This window comes from Callionymus lyra, chromosome 17 (assembly GCF_982586985.1).
Source record: "Callionymus lyra chromosome 17, fCalLyr1.hap1.1, whole genome shotgun sequence".
NCBI classification, from domain to species: Eukaryota; Metazoa; Chordata; class Actinopteri; order Syngnathiformes; family Callionymidae; genus Callionymus; species Callionymus lyra.
Window position 1 is genome coordinate 16,422,395 of NC_141834.1, and position 12,314 is coordinate 16,434,708.

Sequence of the window (12,314 nt, forward strand, 5' to 3'; positions counted from 1 at the left end):
TTAGTGGGTTTTAAAATATATACATAATTATTTTTTAACAATGCGTCAATGGTGATATTTATATTTGTAACTCCTTTTACGTCATTGGATAATAAAAAAAAATGCTGTTGTAGCGTTGAGTCTTCAGGGGAGGTTGTGACGTCACTACAGTCATTTAAAAGCCATGTCTGCAGAATATAAATACAAGGATCAATAAAGCCATGCTGGTTTAATCTGGTTATTCGATCCCCTCGAGAGAGAAGAGCCTACTTTTAACAATATTATACATTATGGTCACGGGGGGAATTAAACTGGATTATTTCAACAACATACATCAGCAGTGAGACGTTTTTTTAAGACACAACTGTAATCCCTCAGTCGTGACATTAGATCATAAAAGGAGGTGAAAAGGTTGTAGATAAAGGTTCTTAAAGTGACGTATATGACCTTATAGACGGGAGGGAGAAGAGTCATACTGCCCTCGTCAGGACGCTGAAGGAACAACAGGCGGTAAAATAATAGCTACTTATACTTATATAGCGCTTTTATATAGCATTAGTATAAGTAAGCGCAAGTTACATTATTTTTGGGGTAAATCTTTTGTGAAATTGATAAGCGAGTATTAGGGCCACTCAAATACTTTTCAATTTCTTTCTAGATTAAAGCCGTATAACGTAAATGTATTACGAGATTAAGTTGTACAAAATACTTTGAGATTTAACTCGTATGTATTACGAGATAGTTTCTTCCAAAGTATACAATTTGTTTGTTAAACCTCAGCTTTTTTATTCCAAAGTTCCCACCACAATCCAGAAATGTATAGATACTATAATGACTCATTTGTGGGTGGTTGTCCATCTACAGATTAACTGGAAACCTTTCCAGAGTGTCCCTAGCATTACCCAAAGTAAGACTCAGATCAAATAAAGTGCATTAAAAGTTAAAATTGTTCATTTGAATTAAAAGTATACTATACAAAAACATTTATGAACCTTTAAACTAAAAGGAAAAACAATATAAAATACAACCAGGGAATCAATGGGAGTGTAAGTAATTACCTCAATTTAATATACTCAAAGTTTCGCCCCCATAAAATTACAATGCCTAAAAGAACATTGGTTTTCTTAGTCTTTAAATCCCAATTTTGAATCAGTCAAGCCTGATTTTACTGTTAACCACAAAAAATCAAGATAAACCACAAAGAAACGAGTCACACAAAGTGTAAGTTTTAAAATGTTTATTTAAAAAATTAGAAAAACTCAGATTTAAAAAACAAAGAGCACGTCTATATCAGTCATTTACACACATCACCACCCATCCTTCAGTACACAGAGTCAGGCTTTGGATTGTAACAAACAGATCGATCATCAGATAACGATTGCACTGGAGATCATGGAACGACGAGGGTTTTTTTCAAATCCATCGAGTGTGAACGGGAAACGCATCACGGGGTCTCAATGCATCCCTTGTCCCCCCCTACTCGAGCGAAAATCCCTTCAGGAGGTCCATGTGAGAGTAATATTGCTGCTAAAGTCAGGAACTGTTGACCGTAAATATGATGGAAAGAAACCCATTGGACGCGTTCCCTCTACGAGTTGTTAAAACAGGTGCAACGTTTTTTCCGACGACCGCCGAGTTTTAACTGGCAGTGCTTTCACGAGTAATGAGTGAAAGCTCCCAAGAAATTTTGGTCGTTCAAGAAGGCAATTGTCAAAAACCTGTTGCATCAACAGAACCAAAGCATATAAGGCAGAACACAAGCACTTTGCTGGTTACAAGTAGCACCAAATATTTCTGAAATTAAAAATAGTTAAAACAAGTGTAACAACCTCCCCCCCCCCCGCCCGCCCGCCCCCCCGATAATGCCCCTGAGGACACGTAAAAACAAGAATGGGTGGTGGAAGATATTTGGACAGGCAGCTGGCAAAATGTAAGGGATCTTCAAATCCTTTGGCGGGTTTTTACACGAGTCAAATGTTGGCATCGGAAGATTATTTGGCACAGCACTCGTGTCGACACCGCAGGTCCGCTCGCACCCTTCGGCTTTTAAAAAAAAAAAAAATAATCCACCTATTGCACAGATTTAAAGGTGAAGAAATGACAGACAGCACGAGTAAACGTAAAAAAAAAAGGGTAAATAAATAAAATAATTGCACAGGAAAATGCAACCGATTAAAATAAGGTGCTGTGAGAAGACAAAACAAATCCCTCGGTGACCAAAGGAAACACACAAAACGATTTACATTCAAAAGAGTCACAGTTTAAGCACTTGGATCAAGGCCTTGTTTGTGCCATCACACTTGAACATCAAGTCAGCAAGTTGCTGCATAGCTAGAAAAGGTAGTGCTTCGATCAAAACGGAGGGTTTTTTTCCCCTTCCTTCACGCTCCGGGAGCAGAGAAACTTGGTGGAGGCAGCTGGAGAAAAGGTTTGCTCCTCCTGAACCCCTCGCCTGGCGTCTCTGGAAGTGCCGTCTCGGGGGAGAGGGTTGGGTGGGAGGGGGGGCGCTATGGCACGCTTCTAAAAAATGAGAGGTCAACTTGCCCACCACGAGCCCTTAGAAGCCAGAATCACAAACCACGCCTGGACTCACCTCTGCTGGTGCGAAACAAGGTTTTCCCCTAAAATAGTCGAGCCTCTTCGCGGGAGCAGATTCGTCGGTGGGCTCCGGGTTTTCTGGGAACCTTTCAAACGGACGCCCGTGTCCTTCATCTGCTCTGATTTAACGTCGGGATGTTTTCCTTCTTCCGCCGGCGCCAGGTGGTGCGGTTGTACTGGGGCTGGTTCTTGAAGGCGGCGCCGTGACCCTGAGGGGTGAACCGCCTCTGGGGGCTGAAGCTACTTTGAGAGGGATTCTGAACTCTGAGTCCTTGGTTGTGCTTGAAGGCCAACTTCTCGTAGGTGGCGTCGGGTCTGGCGCCGAACGTCTCCTCCGCCGGGTGGTGGTGGTGATGGTGGTAGTGGTGGTGGAGGGGGCTCAGTAGGGGGCTGCTGGAGCTGCTGTGCTGATGCGAGAGCGCCACCTGGGGTGGGTGCCGGTGCACGATGCTGATGGAGGGAGGGTTCTCGTGGTAGAACTGGCACTCGGACAACGTCGACAACGCCAGGCTCTCGGAGAGAGACATCTGGACCTGGAACACAAAACTAAATTAACATCCAAAACACTAAACTTCATGCTACGCAAACCATAGCGAAGGCCTGTGGAGGGCATGGCATTAATTCGTAGAACCACAGTTACGAACAGTAAACTAACCCATGTTTTACATAAAATAAGTCTTCAAAATGCATTTGTTTTCTTGTTTGGAAAAGATTCCAGCGGGCGAATAATTTATCTAAATATCTATATTTTAAAATTTAATTACATTTTTCAAGTCCACAAAGTTCCTCACTGTAGAACATTAGTTTTTCTATTTAAACCGTTGTCACGTTTTAATTGAATACAAGTTTCAAATTGTAAGTCGCGATTGACGAAAAGGGGAAAAAAAAGAAACAGTTATACCGACTCTCCAGTAGGTGGCGGCACAAACAAAGCCACACATCCCTTCCACAAATTCCCTTTTCTTTTTTGTTTTTAGTCTAAAAAATGTTTACATATTTATCTGGTGTAGCCTCAACTTGTGACAACACATTTTATTTAAAAATAGTCTTTCACTGCACAAATTAAAATATATATATATATTTTTATGTTAATGACTGGAGAGCAACATGTTTACATATTAGAGTTGTGATTCAGTTACATTTATTCATCATTTTGCACTTGTTGCAGTAGTTATATTGTGCAATCCAGGTGTGTGATAGAGTGCCATTACTTAAGGGTTTTAGTTTTACAGCTCAAAAGATATATAAATTAAACATTTTAAATAGATTTATTCATCACTTAATCTCATTTAGCAATAATATGTAGGCCCGGCCTTTGTGGAATCAACATATAACACTCTTAAACAAATACATGTAAATATAAATACTTTTTCCATAGCACTGTATTGATAGAATATCTCCTGCCGATCCCAGTGATGACCGAGGACGAGAGGATACAGTCGACGTCGGCAACGTTTAAAGCTGATGTTTGCGTAATTTGTTATTAAACCAAAATGTGCCCATAGTAGTCATGATAGTTTTTTTCCCATTACACCATGTAAACACTAAAATGAACCCACCTGAGGGGTGGTGGGCATTAGGCCTGCCGGATGCGTCGTCCTTAGATCAGTCGCCATCTGGATGACCGAGTGAACCGGGGTCATGGTGACGGGGTGAAGCTGGATGGACAGATGATTGCTTTGGGGAGAATCAGAGTCCTAGGAATAAAAAAAAAGTTTAAAACTCTTCACACGTTTGGTGCAAGAAACTTCTATGGGAGGACCGTGGACTTACGATGTCACTTCCTGAGGAGGAGGAGAGGGAGCACGGCGACGAGGAAGACGAGTGATGTTGGGGGCTGCTGAGGAAGACCGGGGACGGAGACGAGGACTCGGCGCTCACCGGCGAGGACGTGTCCCTTTGATTCTCCATGGAGATCATCATCAGTCGAGCAAAGTCCCGCTCGCAGCTCTCGACGTCTGAGGATGAAGAACAAGAACGATCAGGATGAGTTGGAGCCGCAAAGAAAGAAACGGCAACATCAAAATTCCTGAAAGTACAAGTCAAGTTAGAACAAGTATTTATCTGAGAAGAGTTTGTGTAGCAGGTCTTGAGCTCATTGAACATCATTTTATACCAGACATTCCATTTAATATTTATAGAGCCACTGATGTAAAAACAAAACTTTCTTGACCTTCTCACACGTTTTAAACGTTGAATCCTCGATGCAATGAGAAAAGTTTTTTCTAAGATATTTTTGCTGTGTAGGAATTTAAGAGCAGAAAGAGAAACAAACTATGTTGGAGGTAACTTTTTGTGGGTAGACCCTCGGGTCCAGAACAAAAGAGGCCATTCTCTTAACAGAGCACCAGCTGGGGAAGTATTTCAAAGATTTTCAAAATAATGTGTGATCATCGTCTGAAGAAGAAAAAAAAAAAGTCACTACACTTTTCAGTGGTTATGGAAGAATATCAGCGTCATGAGAATATTGAAGATTTGAATTTAACATTGCAAATTTTGACAATTAAAATACTTAATAAAATGTTTCAATAGAAGTTCCTTTTTTTTTTATTATATTCAATTAATTATAAGAATACATTTTCTAATTTCAATATTTTTAAATTCATACACTTTTAAATTAATATAAAAATATTAGTATAATAGTGTCAGACATATTGGAATTAAAAAGCTATGATTCTAAAACTTGGTTTTGATATTTCAATTCCAATTATTTAAGTGAGTTAAAAAATAAAAATTCTAAATTAACGTTTTTTAACCAACAATTAAAAAAGAAATCTACCTTTCAATATACAAATTGTTTAATTCAATTATTAAATGCTTAAAATGAAACAGAAATTCATGTTCAATTCAACACCCTTCCTTATTGAATTCAATAATGTCTATGATTGGATATGATTTATTGAATATAAAACATATTTTTAATTAAACATTTTTAATTTGTAGCCGTTTAAATGCAATATAACATAACTCCAGTTGTCCGAGTTAAAATATTGATTTTAGAAAATGTATTTTTCAATGATTGGAGTATGACTATAAAAACTTCACAAATCGAGTAAATTCAAAATGTTTTTTTTCTTATAAAAAAAATAAATAAAATTAACCTTTTATACTGAAATCAATTTTTAAATGCAATAAGAAAACAAAAAAAAAATCTTAAGTTTGAATCAAACTACAAGTTTTTTTTAGAACAATATCCTGACAGCACGGATATAACTTCCAAGTAAATGTCAGAGGAAAATAAAGATTACCGTTGTTTAGTAGCTTAGCGTACTGCCGGGCCCCCCACTTCTTGATGGTCCAGTCCCTGTAGGCCAGCACCTCAGGGCTCACCTTGATGATGCGTCCCAGCGTGCTGTGAAAGACAAACATCATCACACAGGAATTTCTTTTAGCGTCGGTGTGTTAATACCAACCTGTCGTACTCTTTGTTGGGGTACGCCTGGGCGAGGGGCGACACGCCGTGACTCAGCACCATGTAAGCAAAGTCGAACACCTGCTTGACTTGCAGGATGCCGTACGAGCCTCGTCCCACGTCGTTGGCTGCGGCGATGAAGACGTTAGCATAAGCATCATGTAAAAAAACCCTTGAGAAATGAAGCGTCAGCAGACCTGGCTGTATGGGATCCTCTATGCAGAGCATGGACGAGCGGTTTCCGTTGGCCATGGCGTTCAGCATCTCCTCTTTGCACAGGTACGCCCCTCCGTTCACGCGGATCCCCGTCTTCACGTAGTTGAAATGGCGGCCATACAGCTCGAAGAACTCGATGAGGAGAATCCCGAGGTTGATGTTCGACCGCCGCGTGTCGATACGAGGGTGCAACTGTAAGAGTCAGAGTTTGGCTTTTTATTTCATAGCTCTTAGGTTTACATTTCAATAAAGATATTTTTTAACTTCTGGCTGCTAGAAGGCAGCAATCATTACTTTCTCTGCAGGCATTGAACAATGAACTCCTGTACGATACCAGTGACTGAGGACGAGAGGATACAGTCGACTACAGCAAGTTTTTAAAGCTAATGTTTGGACATATTTTGTTTTCAAAACAAATGAAAGCAGTTACGACTTCGTCAAGAGGTCTATAAATTATGCAACACCAGAGTCAAGTACTCGACAATACTACAAAGATCCCAGTGATGACTGAGGACGAGAGGATACAGTGGACTCAAGCAAGTTTTTAAAGCTGATGTTTGGACATATTTTGGTTTAAAAACAAAGTATATCACTTAAGGCTTCTTCAAGAATCATGTGGTCTGTAAATTCTACTAGTGCAAAACTACAAATACATCCTTCAGTTCCTATAGTATTACAATACATGCATGATCGCACCTGTACTGTGACACAACTAGTATCGCAATACACACCCCTACTACCCAAGATTGTACTCATTTGATTTTGGCTCCTCCAATGTGATGAAAGTGCAATTGCAACTAAATGAAAATGGAAGTATTCGAGTATCGAGCCAGATACCACAATACCCGCAAGATTTTTTTTATGAGCATGAAACCAGGAAAAAACTAAAACGACACCACTTAAATAAATGCAACTGCCGTCTCCAGCCCACACAGCAATTAAGGGGGTGCTGCATATTAAAGGTTAAAAAAATGTCTGCAAAGTTCTACAATTAGGACTCTCAAAATGAGGAGGAAAATGTTACATAGTGCCGCTTTAACTGCTCAACGCACGAGCTGTTCATACCTGCAGGAAACTGAGGGCCATGAGTATGAGGCTGTAAGAGCTGATGCCTCCAGTGAAGACCTCGTTCAGTTCCCTCTGAAGTAGAAACTGCTTCAGGACGAAGATCAAGGGCGGGAGAACCGGGTATTTCTGCAGAAGCAGGAGACGTTGTCAACACGATGGATCACAGCGATCGGTCACGTGGTCCACGGAGACGCACCTTCAGGTAGCTCTTGATGAACTGCGCGGCTTTGACGGCGGTTTCCACGTTGAAGCTGATGTCGACCTTCACCTCCGTCTCGTGGTCGGTGAGCTTAATTATTGGCACCTGGGTGGGTTTTTAAAATAAGTTTAATAAAAATGTGAACACGTTTTTTTTTCGCTTCAAAAAAGAACTTACGGTTGCCTTGTCCAGGACTTTGATGGGGTACGGGCCGGACACGTTGTGCCGCTTCAGAGCCTGCTCCAGCTCCTGCAGGGGAGGATGCTCCCACTTCCCAAACACCACCAGGTCAATGTCACTAGAAGGAGATTTTCCAGGTTAGAGAAGGATGTCATTTTTTTTTTTTAATTGTGTTTTTTAAGCAAATGCTTCATTATAAAGCAGAAAATTATCAATTTTTAAAGGACAATACACATCAATAATTGAGAAATTAATTCCAAAAACAATGCAATTTTGATAAGACATGATACCTCGTCGGGAGGTAAAGTCCTGTACTGAAGCTGCCGAATATTTCCACCTAAAGACAAAAACATTTACCGGTCAATTGAACCCAGAAGAAGACGGTGAGGTTCTTTTCGAGGTGCCTGAGAAAGTTCAACATCAGAAACAAAAAGGGAAGTTGTTTTTTTTTGGAGAAGCTTAGTCAGTCAACAGTTGGGACACCATGATCAAGGAAAGAAAACAAGGGAATTCTGAAACAAGAACTGTACGGCAATGATTGTATTTTCTCAAACCGTTTTAGTGACCTTGAGAACTTGATCTTAAGTCAAGGCAGGTTCAGTCATGTGTCCAAAAGTAAAGAAAGTCATCCAAGCTCCACAGAAAAAAACAAAAAAACAATCTAAAGATTAGGGAACAATGAAATCCTGTAAGATACCAGCCATGACTGGGGACTAGAGGATACAGTGGACTCCAAACATCAGCTTTAAAAACTTGAACATATATCTAAAAAACAAATGAAAGCAGTTACGACTTCGTCAAGAGTCATGCGCCTTCATGGACACTAAACCTTCCTCGTAGAAAATGGCTACAAAAAGTGTTTGAGATCTTGGGTTCCTATGACCACCTGTGACATTTAAAAAAATGTTTACACAAAAACATTGCGTGTTAGCTGGCATGAGCCAATTCAACTATTCATTTAAAATCTCGACTGAAGTTATTTACCACCAGAAGTGCACGTGTGGACAGGAATTGATTTGGAAGAAAAGGATTTATGCCTTCGGGGCCGAATCCCTTTCATCACAGTGGAAATCTGAACTTCAAGTGACTCCAGTTTGCAGCAGATATGAGGATCATCCTGGATTTGAAGCCATTCAAGTTCACTGCTTGTGACGCTACATCTTCAAGAAGACTTGACACAAGAACAAAGAACTGAATGATGGGAAATACTCAAAAACATACCATTTCTTCTCTGTCAAATTTAAGGTTTTTAATCTCCCTTAGTAAAGCATTTTCAGCTTTTATAGTATTAAATAATGAATAAATAGTTCATGTTAAGAAGATGAAAAAGAGCTTCGAAGTTCTTGTTGGTTAATGACACGGCTCTCAAATCAGTGTCAATTCCTGCAGCTTCTCCCATTTGCAGAAAACATTTTAACAGAAACTAGTAAAAAAAACTGGATATTGAGACAAAAAACAAAAGTAGATTTTTAAATTTTAACTAATTTGAGAAAATAAAAATCACTTAATAAAACTAGTTTAATAGTTTCTCAAAATGCACTGCAACTGAATGTGTTAATACATTTGTGTCTTTTTAGGAAGTTTTAGATTTTAATCCATTCGTTTCTTAAATTTAAGACATTAAACACCTAAAAGCTTAAATAACAAATAAAAAACACGATTATGAACATAAGGTTTTTTTTGCGAGTTGATAAAAACTGTGGCGATTAAATTTCAGCTTTTATTTCAATATAGTTTTTCAGGGTTAGACGATTGTATTTAAAAATCACCATCTGGATCCACTAATCAGTTGAAGAGTCTGGTGCAGCACGGGCCGTTTTTGCTTTTGTCTCCAGTGCAAGTAAGTTCCGAAAAGATACTTCCATATGCATTCAACAATCTTTTTCAAACGCAAATGAGTATCAAATTATTATTAGAGTTAAACTCAATACTTCTTTAATACCATTTAAAAAACACATTAAAGACCAACTCGACAACCAACTGAACCGAAATAAAAAATATTACAGGTTTTGCAACATTTTTTTTTTTTAATTTCACTGAAAAACATGCCCTAAAAAAGGTAATATATTTACACTTATTTTTCGACTTATCGTCGAGGTCTTCGATACAAGATGGACGTTACAGACGAGCAGTATTTGAATGTTATCAAGTGTCTTTTTGGACGACGATGAAGACAACTGAGCTCCAGTCGCTACATTAAAATGAACAAACATTTGTCTACAACTCTTAAAAGGGAACAGATTACTCTGAAAATAATCTCAACTCCTGGTCGACATGAGGGTGAGTGGTAAACGAGTGAAATCGGAATTTTGGTTGAACCATCACTTTAATTCCAACGTTAGATTTCGAAAATGTCCCGCAAAAGTGCCTGAAATCATGTCGCTCCGAAGTCGCTTAATGTATTGTGTTGAAGTAGAACAGAGATGTGTATCCGACGCAAACTTTTTTTTAAATAAATGTCATCACAATAAAATGTTATTTTAATATGTGCATTCAATTTGAACTTCACTTAAGACATTTTGAGATTCCTGGACTAAATGCCCTTCATAGAATCAGCAGGAACTCTGTATATAGTATCTGACATGAGCTACTTTGGTTCCCACAGTCAATTTTCTGGTTTACCGAAGAAAATAAACTGGCTACAAAACAAGTGTAATTAAAAACAAAAAAAAAAGATAAATCCCCTAAAGCACCTTTTTTTTTTGTTGTTTTTAAATAATAGTTACCAACCATTTTAAATCAAAAGAAAACATGTGTCCACAGTCATTTTAAACTTTGATTCAAGACACTTTAATGGAAAATGAGTCATGTTTGACATGAGCCTCTGTTCCCACGAGTGACTCTCGTTTAAGAAAGTGAGTGTAAAACAAGTGTCATTTCCCAAAAACAAGTTCATAAGATGAACCCCCTAAAACAACCCTATTACACACCATTTTTTAAAAACTAATTTAAAGAAACTTTGACGCCAGGAGAGTCATTTTTTAACTCCTCAATTTCCTACATTTTAAAGGATCCACAGAAACATGCTGTAGATAAATGGTTCGACGTGAGCCTCTGTTCCCACCAGTGACTCTCATTTAAGAAATTGAGTGTAAAAACTTTCCCAAAAACAAAGTTCTTAAGATGAACCCCCCAAACAACCCTATTACACACCATTTTTTAAAAACAAATTTAAAGAAACTTTGACGCCAGGAGAGTCATTTTTTAACTCCTGAATTTCATACATTTTAAAGGATTTTTAAAAAGGAAATAAAATGGTTTGACGTGATTCTTTCCATTTCCACGAGTGACTTTCTAGTCCAACAAATAAACTTAGTTTTTAAAACAAGTGTCATGTCCCAGAAGTTCTTCTTAACTCCATTTTAATTCAAGTTTAAACCCCTTTTTTCTCCTCAAAGCATGTACCTGAGCTGTAGGCCACAGTTCCTTGATGATGCTCTCGATCCTGTTCACCACGTCCCTCCTCATGGCTTCCTCCTCTGGCTTCGGGGACATGAAGTTGAAGAAGTCCATGATCTCCTCATGAAGACTAAAAGACACACAAGATGTTAACCTTCACAATTTCAAGTTATTTTAGTTTTTTTTTTAAAAAAAAAACCACGTGACTCACCCGTTAATACCCGGGCTGTACCTCCTGGTCTTCCACAGGCTGCAGGAACAGTCCGCCTGGTGGACCCTGCAGCCGGACTGAAGCTGCTGCTGGACGCCGTGGAAAGTGTTGGCCCGGTTGAGGTGCTTCCTGCGGCTGGACTGGTGGTGTTGGTTCTTGTTCCGGGGCGGATGGATGGAGGAGCGGGCGGGGGTGTGGCCGCCGGGCTGCTGCTGCTGCTTCACGCCGCTGCGACACTGGAGCTGGAAGAAGCTTCTCGCCTCCTCGGCCACCGTCAGGCTGTCGAGGTGCAGCGACGAGCCGCAGGGAGACGACGAGCTCTCGGCCTCGGAGTCCAGCGAGGAGGAGGACGGAGACAGCGAGCCTTTCCTCCTCACGCCTCCTCCTCCACCTCCTCCTCCTCGGACGTCGCTCGCCTGCCTGTACTTCTCGCTCATGGTGCCGCTGTCGTGCTGGAGGACCTGGAGGTGGTGGTGGCGGTGGTTCTGGTAGTCCATGCCGGCGTTACTTCCCTGAGAGGAGTCTGGGATGTGCATCCATGCGGAATTGGCAGGTCCCGTTTTTTCTTCTCTTCCTTCTTCTTCTTCTTCTTCCCCCTTTTTTTTTTTTTTTTTTTTGCTCCAAACAAGCAGCTCTAGAATCCGACGACACTCCAGTGAGTCGAGCCGTTTAAAATGGATGACATGACGCGAGAAAAGGAGAGAGATTTGTTCTTCCTACCGCGGTGGCTCAGCTTGTCACGCCTGGTTCTGCGTTCATGGCCCGGGACCTGGACCTGGAGCTTGGAGGTGTCTTGTTAACGGCTCGCCTACAACTCTCCGCTAGTGCCCGTGGAAAAGCCGAGCCAATATGGCGCACCCAACAGCTCGTCGGGCCACTGCGCATGCCCGGGGATTTAAATCTACGGGATCCCCCCCCCCTTAGCCCCCCTCTCTCTCTCTCCTCCTGTCAAGTTGGATACATCGTTGCGTAAAACCGGAAATCAAACGTGATTTTTAAAAACGTCCCATACTACCACTGCGGCGTCAAGCTCATAATAACTATTTATAATT

At 40.3% G+C, this 12,314-nt stretch overlaps 1 protein-coding gene across 1 annotated transcript; it reads right to left on the reverse strand.

Annotated features, from left to right (window-relative positions):
- Positions 1-1,201: 1,201 nt before the first annotated feature.
- On the reverse strand, positions 1,202-12,125 carry LOC148062819 (terminal nucleotidyltransferase 4A-like). Its single transcript, XM_087812321.1, has 13 exons — positions 11,983-12,125; positions 11,263-11,896; positions 11,058-11,181; positions 7,943-7,989; positions 7,650-7,770; positions 7,470-7,577; positions 7,271-7,399; positions 6,187-6,397; positions 5,991-6,117; positions 5,826-5,929; positions 4,351-4,535; positions 4,137-4,274; positions 1,202-3,110 (listed from the first exon to the last, which is right to left on the reverse strand). Exons 2-13 carry the CDS (start codon positions 11,796-11,798, stop codon positions 2,688-2,690), a joined length of 2,253 nt encoding a protein of 750 aa, XP_087668447.1. The 5' UTR covers positions 11,799-11,896; positions 11,983-12,125; the 3' UTR covers positions 1,202-2,687.
- Positions 12,126-12,314: the final 189 nt, after the last annotated feature.

What these genes read in the sequence shown, in the direction of transcription:
- LOC148062819 (XM_087812321.1), bottom strand. Translation starts at nt 11,798, where the DNA reads ATGCACATCCCAGACTCCTCTCAGGGAAGTAACGCCGGCATGGACTAC. An exon ending in AACTGTGGCCTACAGCTCAG is followed by an intron (nt 7,990 to 11,057) that starts GTACATGCTTTG and finishes TTTTGTCTTTAG; the next exon opens with GTGGAAATATTCGGCAGCTT. An exon ending in AGAGGATCCCATACAGCCAG is followed by an intron (nt 6,118 to 6,186) that starts GTCTGCTGACGC and finishes TCATCGCCGCAG; the next exon opens with CCAACGACGTGGGACGAGGC.